The 25000-nt window shown below is 38.9% G+C and overlaps 2 protein-coding genes across 12 annotated transcripts in view; one reads left to right on the forward strand and one right to left on the reverse strand.

Moving 5' to 3' along the window:
• The window catches only part of trpm1b (transient receptor potential cation channel, subfamily M, member 1b), a gene marked incomplete at its 5' end in the record, with an annotated part of 155870 nt that extends 140205 nt beyond the window's left edge, over positions 1–15665 (forward strand). For 8 of the 10 annotated variants that reach the window (NM_001442422.1, NM_001442420.1, NM_001442423.1 and 5 more), the window contains 17 exon segments: positions 1071–1244; positions 3471–3605; positions 3833–3883; positions 5272–5412; positions 5654–5683; positions 5766–6058; positions 6220–6448; positions 8241–8369; positions 8662–8793; positions 9596–9724; positions 9804–10055; positions 10135–10309; positions 10902–10922; positions 11046–11190; positions 11374–11576; positions 11659–11791; positions 11871–15665. In NM_001442422.1, coding sequence (NP_001429351.1) covers positions 1071–1244; positions 3471–3605; positions 3833–3883; positions 5272–5412; positions 5654–5683; positions 5766–6058; positions 6220–6448; positions 8241–8369; positions 8662–8793; positions 9596–9724; positions 9804–10055; positions 10135–10309; positions 10902–10922; positions 11046–11190; positions 11374–11576; positions 11659–11791; positions 11871–13296 — 3798 coding nt within the window. In that variant the 3' untranslated portion in view covers positions 13297–15665. 10 annotated transcript variants of the gene reach the window in all.
• Positions 15605–25000, reverse strand: part of LOC100535415 (ras-related protein Rab-8B) — a 25250-nt gene continuing 15854 nt past the window's right edge. For both annotated transcript variants that reach the window (XM_087312557.1, XM_087312556.1), the window contains exons 2-7: positions 24930–24990; positions 23978–24038; positions 22830–22907; positions 21371–21460; positions 21123–21239; positions 15605–18890 (exon numbers count right to left, since the gene is read on the reverse strand). In XM_087312557.1, coding sequence (XP_087168683.1) covers positions 18798–18890; positions 21123–21239; positions 21371–21460; positions 22830–22907; positions 23978–23980 — 381 coding nt within the window. In that variant the 5' untranslated portion in view covers positions 23981–24038; positions 24930–24990 and the 3' untranslated portion in view covers positions 15605–18797. The remainder of the gene's footprint in view (positions 18891–21122; positions 21240–21370; positions 21461–22829; positions 22908–23977; positions 24039–24929; positions 24991–25000) is intronic.

Below are 25000 nucleotides of genomic sequence, written 5' to 3' on the forward strand. Positions count from 1 at the left end.
ATTGTATTATTAAATGTATTAAATTATAATAATTTTTTGATAGGCCAAATAAAGTTTTTTTTTCCATCTGGGCCATTTGAAAAATTCCTGAGGCTTTAGCCCTTTATAGGTCTAAAATTTCATTCATAACAGTCTTAAAATGTCTTAGAAAGTCTTAAATTTAACTCTGTGAGACCTGCAGAAACCCTGATTTACTAAAATATACGGTTGAAGTCAAAGTTATTCGCCCTCCTGTGAATTTTCTTTTCTTTTTCAAATATTTCCTAAATTATGTTTAACAGAGAATAGAAATTTTCACAGTATTTTCTATATATTTATTTTTTTTGGAGAAAGTCTTATTTGTTTTATTTCGGCTAGAATAAAAGCAGTTTTTAATTTTTTACGAATCATTTTAGGGTCAATATTATTAGCCCCCTTAAGAAATATAATTTCGATAGTCTACAGCAGCGGTTCTCAAACTTTTTTCATCAAGTACCACCTTAGAAAAAAATTGTCTCTCCAGGTACCACCAAAAATGAGCAGTATTGAAATACAGTAGCGTAGTAGGCCCAGTAAACAACTGCAACTCTGCACAGTTAAAAACGTCGCAGATTATCAGAAATATAGGCTATATGTCATATATGGCATATTTTATACATCATATTTGATACATTTTGAAATGTGTGTAGCATGTACATGACACCTTTCATTCCTCCGCGTACCACTAGAAGGAAGCCTGCCTGCGTACCACTAGTGGTACACGTACCAAAGTTTAAAGAACCAGTCTACAGAACAAACCACCGTATTATAAGTCAAGTCATAGTTTCCCTAACCTGCCTAGTTACCCTAATTAACCTAGTGAAGCTTTTAAATGTCACTTTAAGCTGTTTAAAGGTGTCTTGAAAAATATCCAGTCAAATATTATTTACAGTCATCATGACAAAGAGAAAATAAATCAGTTATTAGAGATGAGTTAATAAAACTATTATGATTAGAATGTGTTGAAAAACAATCTTCTCTCCGTTAATCAGAAATCGTTAATCTGACCAACTATATATAATGAGGAGCTGAGGAAATGTTTGCTTTTACAGCCTGCGAGCGCTCTAGCTAGTGCCATCACCATCTCCGCGCCCTCTCAAGAAAAGCAAAAAGGAGCAACTCAGCGTAACAAAGGAAAGGCCAGAGGGAAAAAGGGCAAAGGAGGCAAAGCCAAACCAGAACAGCCAGAGGAAACTGACCCCAGAAAACTAGAACTACTTAACTGGGTAAGATGAAGTCTAAATCAGTTTTCATCATTTACATCTAGTCATTTAGTAATTGCCTTTGTCCAAAGCGACTTACAATTTGAGGAGGCATTCAGCGATTCAACAAGAGGAGGCAATACACACAACAAGTGCTGATTATTCAAAGGAACCGTTAGTGTTTAGAGAATTAAGTGGAAGACGATTGGCCCATTTTCACTGAGTGCTACAGTACGGTTCAGTTCGGGACGCTTTTATGGCCGTTTCCACTGTTAAAAGGTACCAAAAAGTGAACCGCACCGTACTACTTTTTAGGTACCCGTTCCAATAGCACGACAAAAGAGTACCAAAAGGCAAAGAAGCACAGCTGAACACTATTGTTTTAAATAGATACATCACTGGTGCGTGAATGAAAACAACGAAATCGCCATTTTTAAGAACACAGCGAGACATCACTCTGTAAAAATATACACATATAATAACAAGCCATGGTCGACCCGAGCTCAAACAAACCTTGTCGTCGTCTTGATGAACAGCCACAAAGCCAAGAAGAAGAGCAGAATCTACCCTGTGCCCCGTAGCTTTTTTACGAGGCCGTCTAAAGCGTGAGCGGTTTCGCTTTCTCGTGTGTGTTCGCCACACACTATATTTGAAATAACACCGTCACCGGCCACTTTATTAGGTTCAGCCTACATGAAAAAATTACCGTTTTGAACCGTACTATAGTAAAGTACCAGAGTTAATCTGTGGTAATTCATTAGTTGCTATGCTAACACAACAACTGTAGAAATGTAATTACCCAACAATATACTATGTTTTCTACAACTGTATATATTGTACTGCAATACAATAAAGTTTACTGTAGTAAAAAAACATGGGTGTATATTTCATTTAACAGTTGGGGGGGGGGGGGTAACTCTGCATCAGACTGTCCTACAGACTAATGGCTGAGTTCATTTAACTAAGGCCCCGTTTACACAACGCATGAGTTTTGCTACGGTTACGCAATCAGTCCACACTACGCCGGAGTTCTCGAGCGCCGAAAACGGAGCGTTTTGGAAACGCTGGAGAGGCTGTTTTTATTCTGAAACGCTGCTGCTCCGTCTCAGTGTGGATGAGGGAAAACGGAGACATCTGAAAACGGAGGCGGGGCTGCTGAGATTCGCTACCTGATTGGGGCTTTTGTGTCATTGCGTATCCTTCCATTATTCGTCAAGCCCCTATCACATGACTATAACACATGGCTTTAACGCTACGGGAAGACAGCAGACCAGCCTTCACTGTAAACAACAACATGGACACAGAAATGGGAGCGTTGTTTGCACTATTGTCTGTTTTAGGCGCCATTCTGCAGTTATTCATTTGTTACGTTTAGTAACAGCTCGACCTCGTCGTCTGTCCACAAAAATACCTCTCTTGCTTTCTTTGCCATCGCGTTTAATGTTCAACCGGCGTTTGTTGACTAACAATAACCAAATGCAGAGGTACACGCATGCTTTCTGTTTATACTAGAACGCGCATGCCCAGAGTGCACGAATGGTCACGTGATATACGTTTTTGGTGGCGTAGTGTGGACGGAGATATGTTCAAAGACGCTAGGTAAAGCACTAAGGTGGACGCGGATCGTTTTTGATCTAAAACGCCGTTTTAAAACTAAAACGCACTAGTGTAAACGGGGCCTCAGACTAGCCAGCAGCCAATCACTGATGGCCTTTCTTTCTTTCTAGCCAAACCCTAACAACCAGATACTGCACCCCTGCACCCTAGCAATCGTCCCATAGACTTCCATTGCAAGTGACTGCCATTGACTTAACATTGAATCTGTCTATCTGTCTGTACCTATACAAACTATTTTTATCTATCTATCTATCTATCTATCTATCTATCTATCTATCTATCTATCTATCTTTAGTTTTAAACTAAATAAAAAATTACCAACAGGCTTTTTCAAGTCAGCCTCAAAGTTTGTCTCGACAAATTTTACTAATCTAGTTAATAGTTACTATAGCATTTTTTTAATCTGGGCATTTAGAGCCATTTCTTGTTTATGGATTGAATTGCATTACTATCTAACAGCTAGTTCATTAACTCAGCAGTATCAGCTGTAAACAACACTATAGTAAGTACGGCAGGGTTTATAATCCTGCTTTAAAAAGCCAGCAGTTCTGGTCCATGACCAAAAAACTGCAATGCTGCAATCCTTCAGCATCAACAAAACGTGTTGATCTTCTCCTCTGTCGCCCCCTTCAGGTAAACTCTCTCGAGCAGGCCATGATGGACGCTTTGGTTCTGGACAGGACGGATTTCGTCAAGCTCCTGATAGAAAACGGTGTAAACATTCACCATTTTCTAACCATCCCTCGATTAGAGGAGTTATACAACACTGTAAGCACCACAACCATTATCATTCTGGAGCTTAACTCAAAGGAAGTACAACACAGCATCAGAGCAAGTCACTAATCCACTGAGGAGAAAAAAAAAATACAGGGCCTGCTGTCATATCTTTTAATATTTCTCATAATATTATTACTCAATAGCACACAATCTTATGGCTTGTGTGTCTTTGTGTGTGTGTGTGTGTGTGTGTGTGTGTGTGTGTATTTTTCTAACAGAAACTGGGTCCTGGCAACACTCTACATATTTTAGTAAGAGATGTTAAAAAGGTAAATAATTTATCCATGAATCTTTACAACTGATGATTTCTTAAGATAAAAATATAGCTTAAAGGAACACGTTACTTTTTAAGGCTAGTTTTACAACTTCTATACTCTCAACTCTCCATATATACAATATTCAAGTTGAGTTTACCCCCTCTTTTTATCATTTTTAACCCATTTAGCTGATCTCCAGGTCTGGCAGAAGAACTTTTAGCTTAGCATAAATCATTGATTTGGATTAGACCATTAGCATCTCGCTTAAAATTATTATTTTTTCGATATTTTCACTGTTTTAAAGTGTGACTTTTCTGTAGTAACATTGTGTACTTAAACTGATGGAAAATTATGAAAAAATTGCTATTGTCTAGGTCAATTTGGCTAGGAAATATCCTCTCATTTTGCCCTAATCAAGAATCTGTTGTATGTTTGCATGGTTTTGGCTACATTTATTCTTCCATGGTGGCCACACCGAAATTCATACCCACCAAGACTACATTACAGCTTTTCAGTCAAAACATTTAGTCGTTAGTGTTTTTTTTTTAAATATAGCGGGTGATAATCACACCAAAATATCTTAAAAGATATGTAAATTATAATAGATCGAACTTTTCTCAAATCGTAGTAGTGCTGTGCATTAATCTTTAAACCGTTTAAGGTTAAATGCTGACTGTCTGACCAACAGGTGCGTGATGCGTGATGCTAGCGAAAAAGATGTAGCTTTCAATTATGATGAACACAGTTTCCATAATTATACTTTATTTATAGATAAAGGTCCATGGTTCTGCATACAATGACTTTATCTTGCTGGAGTTTATAGCTGTATTACTTTACTTCAGGACACATTAATGTCGCTCTGTAGGTGTCTATTGGAGACATTAATAAATATTTCTGGAGACATACTCATTACATAAACGCACTTTAGCAGCTTTTATCTGTGATAAAAAAAGATCTGTGTAAAAGGCCTGCCACCACAGCTGGAAAAAATCCTAGAGGAAACACTGTGTCTTTGCAGCAATTATATTTTGTCGCACCTCAGAGTAGTCCCCAGTTAGATAACAAGGTAACAGTACTGCGTGATATAACTGTTCTTGCTGCAGCCATGTTTCTTGATTCTTGAGTATGGTTCCTAACCATAATAACAAATTTTCAATTTCCACCAGTTTAAATTCACAGTGTGACTACAGCAGAGTCAAGCTTTAAATAGGAAAATATTTTTTTGAGTGAGATGCTAATGGTCTAATCCGGTTCAATGATTTATGCTAAGCTAAACTAAAAGTGCTCCACCAGACCCGGAGATTGGCTGAATGCATTCAAAAGTGGTAAAACTGTTTAGGGGAGTTGTGGATTAGTGGAGTTTCTTTAACCAAACTAACACTGATCTTGTGATTTCAAAGGGGAATCTCCCACCAGACTACCAGATCACATTGATTGACATCGGACTAGTGGTGGAGTACCTGATGGGCGGAGCCTATCGCTGCAACTACACACGGAAAAACTTCCGAGCTCTTTACAACAATCTCTATGGACTAAAGAGGGTGAGATGTGGAGGTTACAATGAGTAAATAGGTTATAATTTGACATCTCTAGATTAGTATTGGTGTAAGGGGGCGCAGTGGGTAGCAGAATTGCCACACAGCAAAAAGGTCGCTGGTTTGAGTCCTTGGGCCAGTTGGAATTTCTGTGTGGAGTTTGCATGGTCTTCCCCGTGACATATTCATTCAAGGGTGAACTTTAAATCACAACACTAATAATCAAATGTCCTCTTTTTTTTTATAGCCCAAAGCCTTGAAGCTGCTTGGAATGGAGGTACACGTCTGTTATTTGACCTTCTTGTAATGACATTCCCAAACCACATGCATTAATGTAAATATCACCCTTACCTCAACAGGATGACGAGCCCAGGTCAAAAGGCAAGAAGAAGCAGAAGAAGAAGAAAGAGGAGGAAGAGGACATCGACGTGGACGACCCAGAGGTCAGTCGCTTCCACTACCCGTTTCACGAGCTGATGGTGTGGGCGGTGCTGATGAAGAGGCAGAAGATGGCTTTATTCCTGTGGCAGAGGGGCGAGGAGGGCATGGCCAAAGCTCTGGTGGCCTGTAAGCTCCTCAAAGGCATGGCCCACGAGTCCTCTCAGAGCGAGATGGTGGACGATATTTCTCAAGACCTCGACAACAACTCCAAGTGAGTTCACTGCATGCAAATAACTAAACTAGACACACAATGTATCAGTATGAGCGTTGATGTTGGTTTGAGAATGCCTGACCATAGAAATTGAGGTATAGTGCTATAAGTGTATTTATTTGCATTTATGCTCTGTAAATTTACTCTTCTGCCAATTTTAGAGAGTTTGGAACCTTGGCCTATGAGTTGCTGGATCAGTCTTACAAACACGACGAGCAGCTAGCCATGAAACTGCTGACCTACGAGTTAAAGAACTGGAGTAACTCCACCTGTCTGAAGCTGGCGGTGGCCGCTAAACACAGAGACTTCATCGCCCACACCTGCAGCCAGATGCTGCTCACAGACATGTGGATGGGCAGCCTGAGGATGGGCAAAAACCCTGGGCTGAAGGTGAGGCAGTTTTTATTTTGTCATTGCACATGATGCAAATTAGATTCCTGCTCAAAACTGAAGTATTTCATAAAACATTCCTTCATCCATTCATTTTTTCTCGGCGTAGTCTCTGATTTATCACGGGTCGCCACAACGGAATGAACCACCAATTATTCCAGCATGTTTTTTTTTACACAGCGGACGCCCTTCCAACCCTGTACTGGGAAACACCCATACACACACTCATACACCACGGGCAATTTAGTTCATCCAATTTGCCATTAGAGCATGTCCTTGGGGGGGAAACCGGAGGACCTGAAGGAAACCCACATCAACATGGTTTCCTCTGGATGCTCCGGTTTCCCTCACAGTCCAAAGATATGCAGTATAAGGCAATTGAATAAGCTAAATTGGCCGTAGTGTATGAGTGAATGCAAAAGTGTATGGGTGTCTCCCAGTGTTGGGTTGCAGGTGAAAATTCATTTTCTTGTCGGCTTAGTCCCTTTTATTAATCCGGGGTCGCCACAGCGGAATGAACCGCCAACTTATCCAGCATGTTTTTACGCAGCAGATGCCCTTCCAGTTGCAACCCATCTCTGGGAAACATCCACACACACTCATACACTATGGACAATTTAGCCTTCCCAATTCACCTGTACCGCATGTCTTTGGACTGTGGGGGGAAACCGGAGCACCCAGAGGAAACCCATGCGAACGCAGGGAGAACATGCAAGCTCCACACAGAAACATCAACTGAGCCGAGGTTCGAACCAGCGACCTTCTTGCTGTGAGGCGAAAGCACTACCTACTGCGCCACTGCGTCGCTGGCATAAAATAAATGCTGGATAAATTGGCGGTTCACTCCACTGTGGTGACCCCCATTTTATTAAAGGGACTAAGCCGATAAGAAAATGAATGAATGAATTAAAATTATCTTATACACATTTTCAAAACGTTTGCACATCTTGCTGTTTTCATTGAGCATGGCAACAGTCTCATAGTGGATACGTTCCCCTGTATACATTTCTGTAGAGCACAAATTATGTACTCAGAGGTACATCTGGCTGCATTTCGTTTTGAAAACCACCAATATAGGGCTGTATGACGCCGCTGACACGGCTTTTGTTCCTTTTCGCACTACCGGTGACTGCTTACTTCCGTATGGGCAGCTTTTCTGGTGTCACTAGTTTGCCCAGTAGTAAGCTGTGCACATCAGTGGCCTTGGGATGCAGAGCTGAGTTGACCGCAATGACTGCATTTGAGTTTGATGAAGAACAGTTCCAGGAACCAGGTAAAACAAAAGCAAAAAATGAATGAATGAATAAATAATTTTAAAAATAATTTTAAAAAAGGGCTGAAAATGTGGTGAAATCACATAGCGGCGATGGCTTTTCTCTTTCTAGATTGCTTTTGAAAACACTATCGGTTGGGTTTAGAGAAGGGGGTGAGTGGGTCAGTTGATCATTAATTCAGTCGACAGTAAGTCGGCCTGGTCGGCTGAAGTGTATATTACGCCCTCTAGTGGATTTAAGCGAGAACAGGAATTTTTGATCATCAAAAAGTGTACACAGCGACCTCTGGTGGATTTGCAAAAACAAAAACTGTGAGCAGATGTACCTTTGGTTACATGTTTCCCTGTCCCCAGGACCTGGGTACGTATCCGCAGTGAGTCTGGGTTGGAGCATTTTTATGCAATATTCCAAAATGCTCCCAAAATAAGTGGATAGAAACGTAGCTCATTACAATAATGCATAATAATTTGTCCTAGCTGTGATTTGCTTTTCACTTTTGTTTCTGAATGCTCATCCAGGTCATACTCAGCCTCATTTTCCCACCTTTTATCCTGCTGTTGGACTTCCGTCTGGGAGATGACACGTCTCATCAGGTTGCTGTGGCCGATGAAGACAAAAAGACCAAAGATGATGAAAGATCCACTCGGGTAAAGTGGACGACTCTTCTTTTTCAAGCAAACCTCCCTGTAGATCTGTAAGCTGTTGAATGGACATTAAGACCTTAATTCTTAAGTTTATTTAGTTCATCTTTATTTGTATAGCACTTTCCCCCTAACCCTACTCCTCCAACCAAAGTAGAATGGAGGTACCCCAACTCATTCATGGTTATGCTTAAAATGGAGGGGTAGGGTGAAGTAGAAGCATTATGGACTAGTATTAGGTTTTGGTATTAGATTGTATTTATTGCACTTGTTGTAAATCTACCTTATTTACACCTAGGATGCCAATGCAGATGCAGCCTCTAAGAAAGGAGACGAGGAGGATGGAAATAAGAAAATGAGGCGTATTCCTATTGGGACGAAAATCTTTGAGTTCTACAACGCCCCTTTCACCAAGTTTTGGTTCAATACGGTGAGCACAATATTCAGCCATCTATTTCCCAAAGTGCTTCTCCTGTGTACACTACCTGACAAAAGTCTTATCGCCTATCCAAGTTTTAGGAACAACGAAAAATAAGTTTACTTCTAGTTGATCATTCGGTATCAGAAGTGGCTTACTGTATATGAAAGGCAAAGGCCTCTAGATGACGCTTATTTGACCTAAATAAAATATGATCATGTCTTGATTTTTAATGATTTAATTAGGACAGTAAGGTCTGACTTTGCTTAGACAAAAGTCTTGTCACTGAACAGAAATAATGTCCAGTATTCAATATAAAGTCCTGCTGCAGTGGAGACAGAATGAATATGGTGTCTGACTCCGTCATGAGCTTGGAGGACGTATAAGGAGCACTATCCTGCTGAAGAATTTGCCCTCTCCTGTGTGTTTGTAATGTAATGGGCAGCGCAAATGTCTTGATACCTCGAGCTGTTGATGTTGATCATCCACTCTGCAGATCTCTCGCACTCCCCCATACTTAATGTAACCCCAAACCATGATTTGTTCTTCACCAAACTTGACTGATTTCTGTGAGAATTGTGGGTCCATGCGGGTTCCAGTAGGTCTTCTGCAGTATTTGCGATGATTAGGATGCAGATCAACAGACGATTCATCAGAAAAATGTACCTTCCTCCACTTTTCCGAAAGATCAACTAGAAGTCAGGTTATTATTTGTTGCTCTCACAATTTGATTTGACGACAAGACTTTAGTCAGGTAGTGTAGGGTTGTAGGAATGAAAATTGACCGAATGGAACACTTTCTTGAATTGGACAGATTTCCTATCTTGGCTATCTCATGCTGTACAATTACGTAGTACTGGTGAAGATGGAGCGATGGCCGTCTTTACAAGAATGGATCGTCATTTCGTACATCATCACTTTGGGGTTGGAGAAAGTCAGACAGGTAAATGTTAAGACACGATTGGAGCTCCAGAAATCAATGCGAATTCAAAACTAATCGAAGCTATTTCTATCGACATCAGATTTTGATGTCCGAACCAGGCAAGCTCAAGCAAAAGATTAACGTGTGGTTGGAGGAGTACTGGAACATCACAGACCTAGTGGCCATCTCTGTCTTTTTGCTTGGGCTACTACTCAGGCTGCAAAATGAGCCTTACATGGGCTACGGCCGTGTGATCTACTGCGTGGATATCATCTTTTGGTACATCCGCGTGTTAGACATATTCGGGGTCAACAAGTACCTCGGACCCTACGTCATGATGATCGGGAAAATGGTAATGCACTACAACAATGGTAATACTTTATAATTAACAATACAGACTTGACTTGAAAGACCTTCAACTTATCTTGCAGATGATTGACATGCTGTACTTTGTGGTGATCATGTTGGTGGTCCTGATGAGTTTTGGCGTGGCACGGCAGGCCATCCTCCACCCAGATGAGGAGCCCACATGGCGCCTGGCCCGCAACATCTTCTACATGCCCTACTGGATGATCTATGGAGAGGTGTTTGCAGATTCGATAGACCGTAAGACTAGAATTCATAGTAAGATTTTGTTTCCTGCCTCTAGGGTAGATAGATGGCCTTCAACAGTCTGATCCAAAATTCCAGCAACTCTCTATAATCCCTGTCATTATTTATGTTAGGGTGGCCATGTTTAGTCTTGTAGAGACATATTCCTGCAGAGATGTGCTCCAACCCTACTTAGACACCCCTAGTAACAGGGGTTACTAGATAGCTACAGGCAGGTTAGTTGTTTTTCGAGAATTTTGAGACTTGGCCACATCTAAGCTATAGTGTTTAATATCCAAGCTGTATAGAGTATATACTTTCCAAGCTGGAACATCATGCCAAGTACCCGTTGTGTTAGGAAACTTTTGCGTATTCAGTCTTGTAGCTTTCTAAATTGAATCAAGAAACACTATCAGTCAGATTATAGTAGTTATTTCAGTCTGTTAGCCATCGAACATATACATCGCAGCAGTTTCTAGTTGCCTGTCTCTTGATTGAGATGTTGGGTTTGATTATTTTTTGTTGCACATGTGTTTCTTTGTTTCTGGTTTTCAATTGCACTAACTAACTGTTTATCTCTGCTCTGTCCATCGGGAATGTCCTGAAGTTTACGCTATGGAAATAAATCGTAAGCAAAATGCTAAACATTCAACATTCAATTTTCAAGAAAAATAACCATGGTATAATGGAATTGTTTAAGTGAATCCAGCACAGATTCTGGCATGATAATGTAAAAGCTTTTTCTATACAGCACCCTGTGGGGAAAACCTATATGATGAGGATGGGAAGAAGCTTCCTCCGTGCATCCCTGGAGCTTGGCTGACTCCCGCCATCATGGCCTGTTACTTGTTGGTGGCCAACATCCTGCTGGTGAACTTGCTCATTGCCGTCTTCAAGTAAGGCTCCTACTATTACAGACTTCACTTATTAAGGGCATAAAATCAAAGAGCAAAAGATTTGTTGCAACATAAAACTCTTTTATGACCAATAAACTTTATCAAAACATGTTTATTGGTGCAACTCTGGTCAATCTCAGTAGTGTAATTCACTAGTTTCATGTGTTTTTCCTCCCATTAAAGCAACACATTCTTTGAGGTTAAGTCCATCTCCAACCAGGTGTGGAAGTTCCAGAGATATCAGCTCATCATGACCTTTCACGACAGACCTGTGCTTCCTCCACCGCTCATAATCTTGAGCCACCTCTACATCCTATTTCGCAAACTCTGCTGCCGCTGTAGCAAGAAAAAGGAGGGAGAACTGGATGAGAAAGATAAAGGACTGAGTGAGTGTCTTAAGATTATTGTACCAAATAATATGCAACTGATAAATTTGAGATGATTAATTGCTGTGTTTTCCTAATAAAGAGCTTATACTCACCCCGGATGAGCTGAAGATGCTGTACGAGTTTGAGGAGCAATGTGTAGAGGAGTATTTCAGGGAGAAAGAAGACGAGCAACTTTCCTCAAACGATGAGCGCATCAGGGTTACAAACGAAAGGTAATTTCATTACAGGAATACTAGTACATTAATGTCTGCTTGAACCGGAATCCATTTACATAATCTTGCTCCTGCTCAGGGTCGAGAACATGTCTATGCGCCTGGAGGAGGTTAATGAAAGGGAAAACACAATGAAGGCCTCCCTTCAGACAGTAGACCTCCGGTTGTCCCAGTTAGAGGATATCAATGGTCGAATGGTGAATGCCTTAGAAAGACTGGTAGGAATCGACCACTCTGAACTGACCCGGAGCCGCTCTACAGCCTCCTCGATTTGCGATCCCTCATCTCTGCAGCGTCACAGTAGCATCAACAGTGCTGACGGGTACAGCCTCTACCGCTATTACCTCGGTGTTGATGAACGTCCACCAGAGGAGAAAGAGGGAGATCCGAATAAAACACAGAGTACAACAAGTGTCAACACAAAAGAATATGGCCAGAACCTAGAAGTAGATGTTCCAGGGGTAAAAAGACGCCTCGGTTCATGTGTGGACATCAGAATCTTCCCTTGTGAGAAAGGTGATGAAGTTGAAGGCACAAAGGCAGAATCTCCCAAATCGACAGTTCCTGAAAACCCAACGGCTTCTTTGGAAAGTGACACACTAAAACAAGCCTTGACGATGGAGAGAACCAAGCTTCAGGCAACTACATCTTACCCTCTGGAAAAGGTTGCAGCATTCAGATACTATCCCTCAGAAGTACAAAGCAAATCCCCGACCACTGTGCGGAGGTCTAAGAGCACGATCTTGTACAATCAAGCAAGAGGAAGACAAGCAAGTCAAGATGGAGAAGGAATTGATGGATCTGCTTCTTCAAGGCGTTGGAGTGCTGGCTATGAGTATAAGGTGCATGCTAGTCTTTTCGGTCAGACACCAAAGGTTTCAATGGTTAGACCCTTAGTAGATGAGATCGACAAGTTTAAGGACAGTTTCAAGGTACAGGAACATACTGAGGACCAGAGGCCAAGATCTTCTTCCAGACACAGTAAAGAAGAGATAGGATTGCAAGATGGTGAGAAGATACTAGATGCTTCTGATGAAGCAGTGAATCATGAAGGAGCTCAGGAGGTAATTGAAGATGGAATAAACAAGACACAAGCAGAAGGGGTGACATTGCCAGAAGTAGATCAGATGAATCAGGAAGAAAGGAATGACATAGCGAACACTGAGCTGGAGACGGCAAGAGAACCAGGTGATCCTGAAGGAAGCTACGGAAAGGAGGAAGGAACGGAGAAGCAAGATGGACAAAAAACAGATGAGGTAACAACAATCGCAACTCCCTGTGACTCTGACGGCAGCCATCTGCTCCTGCCAGAGGACACGATGTTCCTTCCTGGGAGATCCAAAAGCTGGTCTACCAAGTCCTGCAAGTCTTTAGGAAACAGCTTGAAAAGAGCCTACGGGTCGACCAGTGAAAGAGACCTTGCTGGAGCTTGTGGAGACTCTCCTGAGGATCCAGCGAAGCCAGCAGCACACCAGACTGATGATACACATTTGAATGAGCCATAGCCATATACCATGGGTGTCCAATCTTGATCCTGGATGGCCAACATTACTAACCATTTACGTCCAACCAGCTCTAAAGCTATGTTCAATTCCTCCTCCTGGGACATTAGTACTTATTTGACAAGTCGTAATTATGATGTACAGAATTTACAGCAGGCTTTGTTAACTCTCCTGATAAGAAATGAGAAGCAAAGGATTCGCATCAGGTGTGTTTTGCATTTTTTAATAGTTTTGAAAATAATTTATGAGGCCACTTAAATCTAATCATATAAAAACGTAATCGTTGTTGTATTACAATGCCGTCACATTCAAAAAGCTTGTCTTTTTAGTAAATAAAGAGACTGACAAACACTGTATCCAACAATTCTGCCATGTTTCTTGCCGACTTGGCCCCAACCTGGAAATTCAGGACTAAGAGAAAATTCATAACTTGAGAGAAAATGGGAGAAAAAGCTTCAGAACAGTTGATTCACAAAATGACTTGAAGCATTCACTTTAAGTGTAACCTATAATTGCGCTTAGCTTATATACTATTATTAAAAATCTGCACAATATGCATTCTTTTATATATTTTCAAGGATTGTCTATTGTTTGTTCCGTTGTGGCTCCAACAAGAAACTATTAACTAATATTATTCTTTCATTCTTCAGACTAAAACATCTACAAACTTCTAAAACTGATCCAAGATCAGGTAAAACCAATGAAACCTTTTCATTGATTAACCACTAGAGGGCGATCTGCATGAACCCGCATGATTCACATGGATTTAATGGCATCACTCAGATCGCCCCAGCTAATAAACATTGAGTTTTCAGAATGATTTGAAACGGTAGTAACATAACAAGAAGCCCTGCTTACTGAAATCATGTGACCATGCTTATTTAATACATCCTCCAAAACAAGAGATTTAGAAAGGCTTCAAAGCTTCATGAAGCGGTGTTTCGAAAACAGCCATCATAACATTCTTGTGCATTCAACTTGTAAGTACGATTTTTCCGGCATCTTCAACACACCATAAAACCTGTGGTTCGACATTTCTCCCTGCTGAAAAAAACTACTTAAACCAGCCCAAGCTGGTTAGCTGGTTGACTAGCCTGGTTTAAGAGGGGTTTGGCGATTTCCAGCCTTGTTTTTGCTAGTCAGGCTGGGAGATGACATGCTAAAACCAGCTTGAACAGCTTAGCCAGGCTGGGAGCCCAGCCAAAACCAGCTATGTTCAGCTTAAATCAGGCAGGTCAAGCTGGTTTTAGCAGGTCATTTCCCAGCCTGACTAGCAAAGACCAGGCTGGAATTGCTGAAATCAGCCTAGAAATGGCCACAATCCCTCTAAAAACACGTTGTTCAACCAGCCAACCAGCCTATGCAGTTTTTTTAAGCAGGGTAATGAGCCTAAAATGCTTGATTAGCTTGTTCACATGCATTTAATCAAAGTTGAAGCAAAACTCCAGAGGTCACTGGCCCTCCAGAAACACATTTGGACACTCCTGCCATAGACATAAGGGGAAAAATCAGCAGGTGATACATTATGCAGACAAGAGCACGACATTTAAGTCAGTTCATCCACCTGTAACATTAGATACTTACATTAGCAGCATATGCTAACTGAGTAATAAGTTAACGGAGTAGCAACCCTGCTGAAAAATCCAGCTTAAACCAGCCAAGGCTGGTTACCTGGTTTTAGCTGGTTGACCAGCCTGGTTTTAGAGGGGTTTTGGCCAGCCATTTCCAGCCTGGTTTTAGCTGGTCTGGTTGGAAAATGACCAGCTAAATCCAGCTAAAACCAGCTTGACCAGCCTGGTTTAAGCTGGACATAGCTGCTTTTGGCTGGGCTTCCATCCTGGCTAGGCTGGTCAAGCTGGTTTTCGCTGGTCATCTCCCAGCCTGACCAGCTAAGACCAGGCTGGAAATGGCTGGAAACCAGCCTGGAAGTGGCCAAAACCCCTCTAAAACCAGCCTGGTTGACCAGCTAAAACCAGCCTAGGCTGGTTTAAGCTGTTTTTTTTTCGGTAGGGAACAGTTCATTATTTGTGAAGGCATTTCTATCAGTATTATTTAAGGAACAGAATAACAGAAAGTGTTATGGTTAAGATGTTTTTGGCATGAAACACAATATAGAGATGATCTTAAAGTAAGGCTATGCAAACTGAACTAGTCAAAGTACAAAAGGAGTCTACCTCAGTGCAAAATGTTTGCAGTCTGTATCAGAGGCTTGTTTTATTGACGGGATAAAGCTGTGTAATGGCGCCATCTGCTGTTCTGGATGATGCTTGGGAGGAAAAAGGAGGACAATAATAAAGCCATGACAAAAATGAAGGATTATGCAGTATTTTACTATGTTTTATAAAATTCTACAGTTAATAAAACCACACTTGAAATTCTTGTTCACATTTCTTCAAGATTTTAACACATTTAAATGAGCCTATAGTAGCTTTTCTTCGGGTAACAGGTTGCGTTACATGTCCATTAGCACAATAACAGATATGAACGAAAACACATGCATAACAATGGTCCCATCTGAATATCAGTGGTCATGCTACATTCGCTGAAGTGATATGTTGATCGTCGACACTTTAAAAGTATGACAGATTCATGAAAACAGATCCAAGGCGTTCCGTTCCCAGTATTAGCACAAGTAGATGAAGTATTTTTTATTGCTGTAATCTGTTCTATTTCGCACAAACTCTTTAGTGCAGTTTGAATTGGAGAACAAAATGTCTCACATATCACAAATTTACCCAGTTGCTTTCGCTCTAAAACGATGACATTGACAATACAAGCATAATACACACACTTTTTGGGAACTATACATTTCTTTTAAGAGCCTATGGTGAGAAACAAAATGTAAACAGTAAACAAAATTGCTTGTACAATATAAATGTAGATATCAAAAATGCACTGGATATTTTTAATCAAATAAAAATATACAAAGGGCTAAAAAGGCAAGAGAAATCAAATGAAAGCTCCGTTTCACTCTGTGTGTTTTCATGAGCATCAGTGGTTAGAGGACGCATATGTGTGTTCACATGGCCAAACAGCCTGAGATTAACACTAATAGCTAATAATCATCATGTTGACTAAATGATATTTACAAATCACAAATGCTGGACTGAATTTAATTTACATATATTTTACAACTCTAAGACTTAAATAAAGGCATGATTTATTTTTCTTAAAGAGACAGTTCACACACCACAAAAAATAAACCAATTAAAATATCTAGGTGGCTACTTTCTTCTTCAGTAAAGCTTACATGCTTATATAAAAATATAAAGGCAAGACAATTTAAACCTATGAAATGATGAAAAAACTGTCAAATGATGATAAAAAATAATACTGTAAATTATGTATAGTTGCGGCATGGTGGCTTAGTGGTTAGCACTGTCGCCTCACCGCAAGAAGGTCACTGGTTCGAGTCCTGGCTGGGACTCTGTGTGGAGTTTGCGTGTTTTCCCCATGTTGGCGTGGGTTTCCTCCGGGTGCTTCGGTTTCCCCCACAGTCCAAAGACATAAGTGAATTGGATGAACTAAATTGGCCTTAGTGTGCATGGGTGTTTCCCAGTACTGGTTTGCAGCTGGAAGGGCATCCACCGCGTAAAACATATGCCAGAATAGTTGGCGGTTCACTCTGCTGTGGAGACCCCTGATAAAAAAGGGACTAAGCCAAAGGTAAATGAATAAATGATGTAAAGTTTCTTGTGATCATAAAACCACAATCTGTCATCATTAGCCATAGGAATCGCTTTTGTTTTGCCTGTATATGATTTTTTTCCATGCAGTCTCGCGGCAATCTGTAACTTTTTGATTTAGTGGCTAATTCGTATGAATTGGTATGATCTAAATTGTACAATTTAGTACGATTTGCTCATTACCTAATGACGGTTGGGGTTAGGGGAGGGGTTGGGTGCCACGCCTCCTTTTTAAAATCGTACATTTTCATACGACTGAACTTTCATACGACTGTACAAATTAGCCACTAAACTGACAAAACGTAAAATACTTACGTTTCCTTGTGAGATCAGGCTGTTTTTTTTTTTAACTCAAATTTGATAAAAATCACCAAGAATTATGATTTTAGCTTTAAAAAATGTTGTAAACAAATAATTAAATTATTAAAGTGACGTAAAGGTCACAAAATTAACACCAAATTTCCTTTCTTTGCGTGAACTACCCCTTTAATATGGTTGGTTCTTAAGTTCGGCACCGCCAACCTGATTTCACCAAGTAGGACATGTTCCTGGATTAACATCTATGTTGATTCTGGAACAGCATTCAAATCGGCCAATCAGAATTAAGTGTTACACTTACCGTTGATGTTAAGTTTAGGCCTACGGTTCGGTTTATGCACTTCTTCATAAGTGCTATCCAACAGTTATTCACCTCTGATTTTGGGAATGATTTACAGTTATGGTTGGGTTTAAGGGTGGGGGATAAGTATGTATTATATTTTCGAACAAAAATGAAAGTTATGACTATTTTAAGAGCCCACACCATTTTGGAGCTACCAGAGTTACTAAGGTTGATTTATACCTCAACCTCTCATCCCACCCCCGCTCTTCACTTTAGTCCACGACAGCCCAGATCAGAATGTTGTCATAGGGCCCGTATCGGTCATAGGGCCTGTAGCGATGCCCGTTTCAGGAACAACATAGATGTTAATCCAGGATCGCATTGTACTTGGCAAAATCAAGACGTGCAGTCTGACCAAATGTCTTTGGGTGACTGTGATTTTTGTGTTGTTCCCTTTTGAAACCTGACCATCATGACATACCTGCCAACATCTGTCCCTGAAAATCCGGGAGACTGGGGGAGTTAGGTTTAGGTGTGAGGTGTCTGAATAACACTGTTGAGAACCGGGTACTGCGGCAGCCGTTGTGATTGGATCCTATAACAATGTTGGCGACCCAATGGTTTCACAGACCATACCAAAATGCTGAGGATGGTTGAAATTACAGCAGCTTTCCAGGAGAAATAACAAAAACGGGAGGGAGGCGGGAGATGGGTCTGAAATACGGGAGACTCCCAGGAAAAACGGGAGTCTGAATGACATGTAAAGTGCTTTTAACTCACTGCCATTCTTCATGTTACACATTATATCTTACATTTCTGAACCGGTGCAGTAACACAGTGTATAAAAGGCCATAAAACACACAAACTAATTCAGAAACACTGTATGCGATACATCGAAGCCTTCAGCAGCAAATGTTTTAGGACTGCATGTGCTGTGCCCATATAGAATATTTAGAAAAAGAAACATCAAAACCATATTCGATCCATCATCTGTCGACACAATCAACACACAACAAAGGAATCGTCTCCTATTGTGACTCTGCCAAGTGAAACGGTATCACTCCTCGGTTTCGTCTTGACGTTAAGGGCTTGGAAACGCGAGCCTTGGCACGTTCTTGAGCCTGATTTTGTGGCTCTTTTGCAGGGCTGCTGTGATTTGTTACACCAGCAGGAGAGTTTCTGGCTGCGGCAGAGCGAATCTCCTCGCTGCGAGACTCTTACAGCAGAGCACACTTGAAGATGCTGTGCTTTTTGGAGCGCTTCTCTGAAATCTTCACCGGCCCACCGCCGTCCGCTTGACTGCCATCATTCTGCTCAATAAAAACACAGAGACGCTTTCAGTTTGCTTCAACCAATTTACAAGGAAGGATGGAAGGAAGGGATTGATGGATGGAAGGAAGGCAGGAAGGATGGATATATGGAGAGGATAATGGAAGGAAGAATGGATGAAAGGAAGGATGGATAGAAAAAAGGAAAGATGGAAGGAAAGATGGATGGAAAGAAAAAAGTATGGATGGATGGAAGAAATGGTGGATGGATGGATAGATAGAAGGAAGGATGGATGGAAGGAGGGAAGGAAGGATAGAAAGAGGGAAGAATGGATGGAGGAAAGGAAAAATGTAAAGGAAGAATGGATGAAAAGAAAAAAGGATGGATGGATGAAGGGAGAGATGGATGGATGGAAGGAAGAAAAGAAGTATGGAAAGATGGATGGATGGATGGATAGAAGGAAGGAATGATGGAAAGAAAAAAGGATGGATGGATAGATGAATGGATGAAAGGAAGAAAATAAGGAGAGAAGTATGAAAAGAAGGATGGATGGATAGAAGGAAGGAATGATGGAAAGAAAAAGGACGGATGGATTAAGGGAGAGATGGATGGATGGAAGGAAGAAAAGAAGTATGGAAAGAAGGATGGATGGATGGATGGATGGATGGATGGATGGATGGATGGAAGAAATGATGGAAAGAAAAAGATGGAAGGGAGAGATGGATGGATGGAAGGAAGAAAAGAAGGAAGGATGGAAAGGATGGATGGATGGATGGATAGAAGGAAGGAATGATGGAAAGAAAAAAGGATGGATGGATAGATGAATGGATGGAAGGAAGAAAAGAAGGATGGATGGATGGATAGAAGAAAGGAATGATGGAAAGAAAAAGGATGGATGGATAGAAGGGAGAGATGGATGGATGGAAGAAAGGAAGTATGGAAAGAAGGATGGATGGATAGAAGGAAGGAATGATGGAAAGAAAAAAGGATGGATGGATAGATGAATGGATGGAAGGAAGAAAAGAAGGAAGTATGAAAAGAAGGATGGATGGATGGATAGAAGAAAGGAATGATGGAAAGAAAAAGGATGGATGGATAGAAGGGAGAGATGGATGGATGGATGGAAGAAAGGAAGTATGGAAAGAAGGATGGATGGATGGATGGATAGAAGGAAGGAATGATGGAAAGAAAGGATGGATGAACGGATTGATGAAAGGAAGAAAGGAAGTATGGAAAGAAGGATGGATGGACGGACGGATGGATGGATGGAAGACTTTGTTCAACAGTTTATTTGTTTCAAACAGAGACAGTTGCACAGTCTTACTACACTAGTCTTATATAAGTTGTTTTTTATACACACTAAAGTATTTTCATAGCTTGATAATATTGCAATTGAACCACTGAAGGCACATAGTCTGTTTTGAAGATGTTTGTAGTTTTATTCTGGACTTTAAATGACTCTGGACTGTAGCTGTTCTTGGAGGATGAGGGAGCTCTCCAATTTCACCACAAATATCTGAAGATCAACAAAGGTCTTGGAACGACGTGAGGGTGAGTACTTAATAACTTAATTTCCCTTTTTGGGTGAACTAACCATTTAACAAGAATTAGCATTTTGCTAGCATGTTTACGGATAAGCATTTTTGTTAATTAGCATTTTGCTATCATGTTTTTAACATTCATAAATTATGCAAGAATTAATTACTATATTGTTCAAATGTTTAACGTCTTAACACATTGTAATCATGGATTTCGATGTTGTTATCATGTTTCTAGTGAGTTTAACATTTTGCTACCATGAAGTAAAAGGTTGCTAGCATGTTTTCATTTTCCTAGCATAGGTAGCACATTGCTAGATTGATTTAGCATTGTTGCTAGTATGTACTTAAACACTTTAGAAACTACATGGATGGTTTTAACATTTTGCTAACATAAATTTTCATGTTGTTAGCATGTTTTAGTTTTACGATAGCGTGAGTTAGCATAGCATTAACCATAAAACAAAAACAGAACAACATAGCATATTAAAACCATGGTAATGAGCCAACCATGCTACAATGAGCACAGTTTAATCATGGTACTTCCAGTAAAACAGGTCATTTAAAGTTTTATACAGAATGTCCCAGAAAAAAACATGGTTACTAAACTTTTACTACAATTATATCATGGTTAGCTCTTGTGCTGTATGTGTTAACATGTTGTTTAGCACACCGCTGGCATACTTTAACTAGTTGTTTTCATGTTTGTAGCAGCCCTGTAATGTAAACACTCACCATTTTTCTGTTGAGTCGAGCCATAATGTCTCTGGCGAGGGTGAAGAAGGCCTCTTCAACATTTATGCTGGTTTTAGCACTCGTTTCCAAAAACTTGATCCCGTAATCAATTGCCAGCTGAAGACCATGTTAAAAATGACAAAACACTTATTAGCAAACAGCTACAAGATCACATTAGGACATTATATCCAACATCACTCATCATCTATTTATTGTCTATTTTTGATTCTTCTGTAAAGCTTTCTTACTTTCTCTCCTCTCTCCTTGGACACCTGCCTTCGTTCGTTCATGTCACATTTATTTCCCAGGATCATCTTCTCTACGTCAGACGATGCATGCTGAAATGTAAATAGTATATGAATAAATAAACTCCATAAATTAAATATAATACATAATTTGGAAGAACATAAGGGTGAATAATTAATAACTCAATTTTTATTTTTGTCAATTAAAGTTTTTTACCTTTAAACAAATTAATATTTTCTAACATGTTTTAGCGTAAGCTTTTTTGTTATTTAGCATGTTGCTAGTGTGTTTTTAACATGTTTTATTATATATATATGCCAAGATGAATGATAAATAAATTAAATATAATAATAATACACTGAAAAACTTTTTTTTAAAAGTTAAGGTAACTCAAACCGATTGCAACAAACCATCTAAGTTCTAAAACTAATGCTAATGAGTACTGTGAACATAATCCATTTGAGTAAACGAAGCAATTTGAGCACATTTATTAAAAACTCAATAAATGAAGAGAACTCAAATCATCTAAGGCAACTCGAACCACTTGAGGAAACTGATTGCTGCAAATCATTTGAGTTAAAAACTAATCTGTATAAGTATTGTGAACTTACTCCATTTAAGTTGAAGTATGAGGTATTTAATTAACTCATTACCTTCAACACTGAGTTCAAAACTCTTTTCAAATGAGTAGAATTAAAGTTCGGTACATTTTGAGTCGGCTACACTCATTTCATTTGCTAAAGTTGACTCTTGGGTTTTACAGTGTAATAATAATAATAATAATAATAATAATAACAATAATATTAGTAATGATAATAATAACAATAATATTAATAATAATAATAATAATAATAATAATAACATCAGTAATAATAAATTAAAAATAACATCAGTAATAATATAATAATACTAATAACAATAATATTATTAATAATAATAATAATAACATCAGTAATAATATAATAATAATAATAATAATAATAATAATAGTAATAATAATAATAACAATAATATTATTAATAATAATAATAATAATAATAATAATAATAATATAATAATAAAAATAATAACAATAATTATAATAATAATTATAACAACAACAACAATAATATAATAATAATAATAATATCAATAACAATAATAATAATAACAACAACAACAATAATAATAATAATAATAATAATAATAATAATGATATTATCAATATCAATATAATTATAAATAATAAAAATAATAATAATATCTATAACAACAACAATAATAATAATATAATAAATTCTAATAATAATATTAATAATAATAATATAACAGTAATAATAATAATAGTAACAATAATAATAAAATGTCCCTGTAATTTCATTGGACATGCAGTGTACTAATCAAATCAAGATCTGTTTTATAATGGAAAAATACTTCATCACTTAGTGCTGTACAAGTAAATGTGCAGATATTGTCCATTACCTCCTCAATATTGCGTATCCAGTTCTTAATGTTCTCGAACGACTTCTCGCTGGTGATGTCATACACCAACATAATGCCCTGAAAATAAAAAGCATTCATTCAACATTTTAAAATACAGCGGAGATCCAAATTACAACTTTTTTTTTATTACTTTTTTAGAAATAATTTTAGAAATAAATAATAAATACTTTTTTAGAAGTAATTTTGATGGTTTGAATTCTGAAGGAATTATAGTTGTGGCTCCACCATGCTAGTACAACAGCGTTTTACATAATAACTCAGACTCTTTGAGAAAAATCCTTAGAGAACAGCAATGATTGCTGCGTAAATTAAGGTTACAACTAATTTTCTCTTCCACAGTTCACTGACAGTAGTGATTTCTTAGCCATAATTTTGTTGCCAAGGATTTTCGAAAGATTTTCAATTAGGTGTAGGTCAGGACCCTGGGCAGATCATTTCATGAATTACATAGTGGTGGGTGAAAAAGATAGTGAAGATGAACAATTGTATAATTATAATATATTTAATTATGTTTATAAAATAAATATATATTTCTCTCTATAATATTTTTTACATATTATATTATTTCAAACTACTAAAATATCAATAAAAATCACTTTGTTAATCTGTAGAATTTCTCCAGTTTCTGTTTAAAGAAAATAATTTTTTTCAACCCATTTTTAAACATCAGTTTTAATAACTCATTTATAATAACTGATTTATCTTTGTCATGATGACAGTAAATAATACTTGACTAGATATTTTTCAAGATACTTGTATTCAGCTTAAAGTCTAGTGTAATTCGGCAAATCTTTGTATAACGATGGTTTGTTCAGTAGACTATCAAATATATATATATACCTTATGGAGCTAATAATAACAACCTAAAAATAGTTTTTAAAAATGTTAAAACTGCTTTTATTGTAGCCAAAATTAAACAAATCAGACTTTCTCTGGAAGAAAATATATTATAGAAAATACTGTAAAAATTTCCTTCCTCTGTAAAACATCATTTGGGAAATATTTAAAAAATAAAATAAAATTCACAGGAGGGCGAATAATTTCGACTTCAACTGTATATTATAGCCTCAACAAGACAATCTGATACCGTCATAAGCCAAATGAGCAGTATTCAGCAGTGTTTTTACCATAGCTCCTCTGTAGTAGGCCGTGGTGATCGTCCGAAATCTCTCCTGTCCTGCCGTGTCCCTGTAAAACAACCAAAGAGTCACACGAAAGTACACATCCTCACCTCGGTCCTTCCTTCCTTTGTCATTGGGCTCTTGACATGAGTTTGCACTGAATTATTTCCCAGCGCTGCATGTAAACATCCTGCAGAGTGAGCAGATGGAGGGAGCGTGCGGATGGTTTATACCGTAACACTACCGTCCACACGCCCTGCCCTTTATCAATCACACTAGCTGCACAATATATCATCATCAATAATATTATCACTCACTCATTTTCCTTCGGCTTAGTCCTTTATTTATCATGGGTAACTACAGCAGAATGAACCACTAACTAGTCTGGCATATGCTTTACGCAGCTAAAGCCCTTCCAGCTGCGACTCAGTACTGGGAAACATCCACACACACACACACACACACACTACAACCAACTTAGCTTACCCAATTCCCCTATAGCAAATATGTTTGGACAGTGGGGGAAACCGGAGCAACCGGAGGAAACCCACACCAACACGAGGAGAACATGCAAACTCCACACAGAAATGCCAACTGACCCAGCCGAGGCTCGAACCAATGACCTTCTTGCTGTGAGGCCACCTTAATCAACCATGCCACCCCAAGTTATTTCAAGTGTTGAAATCCTAATAACTGCAAATTAATAACTGCATAAATATTTGAGAACGTGGGCAAAGTTTCAATATTTTATTTTAAATAAAGGATAATTTTTAAAAAAAATTTAGTAAAAGCAAAAACATTCTGTACCCTAATGAGTCATTTATGAAATGATTATCTTTTTAAGCACACTCACTGTTTACACGGCCTTCCCTGAAGAGGACGTGTAAACGATGATATAACCGGATACATTAAAACGCAACTTAGCGCCGCATATTTATATGACAAACAAGCATCTCACCATATCTGCAGCTTGATTTTCTTTCCGTTCAGCTCAATGGTTCTGATTTTGAAATCGATTCCTGTGAGGAG

The sequence above is a fragment of the Danio rerio genome, chromosome 25 (genome assembly GCF_052040795.2).
Source record: "Danio rerio strain M-AB ecotype USA chromosome 25, GRCz13ab, whole genome shotgun sequence".
NCBI lineage: Eukaryota > Metazoa > Chordata > Actinopteri > Cypriniformes > Danionidae > Danio > Danio rerio.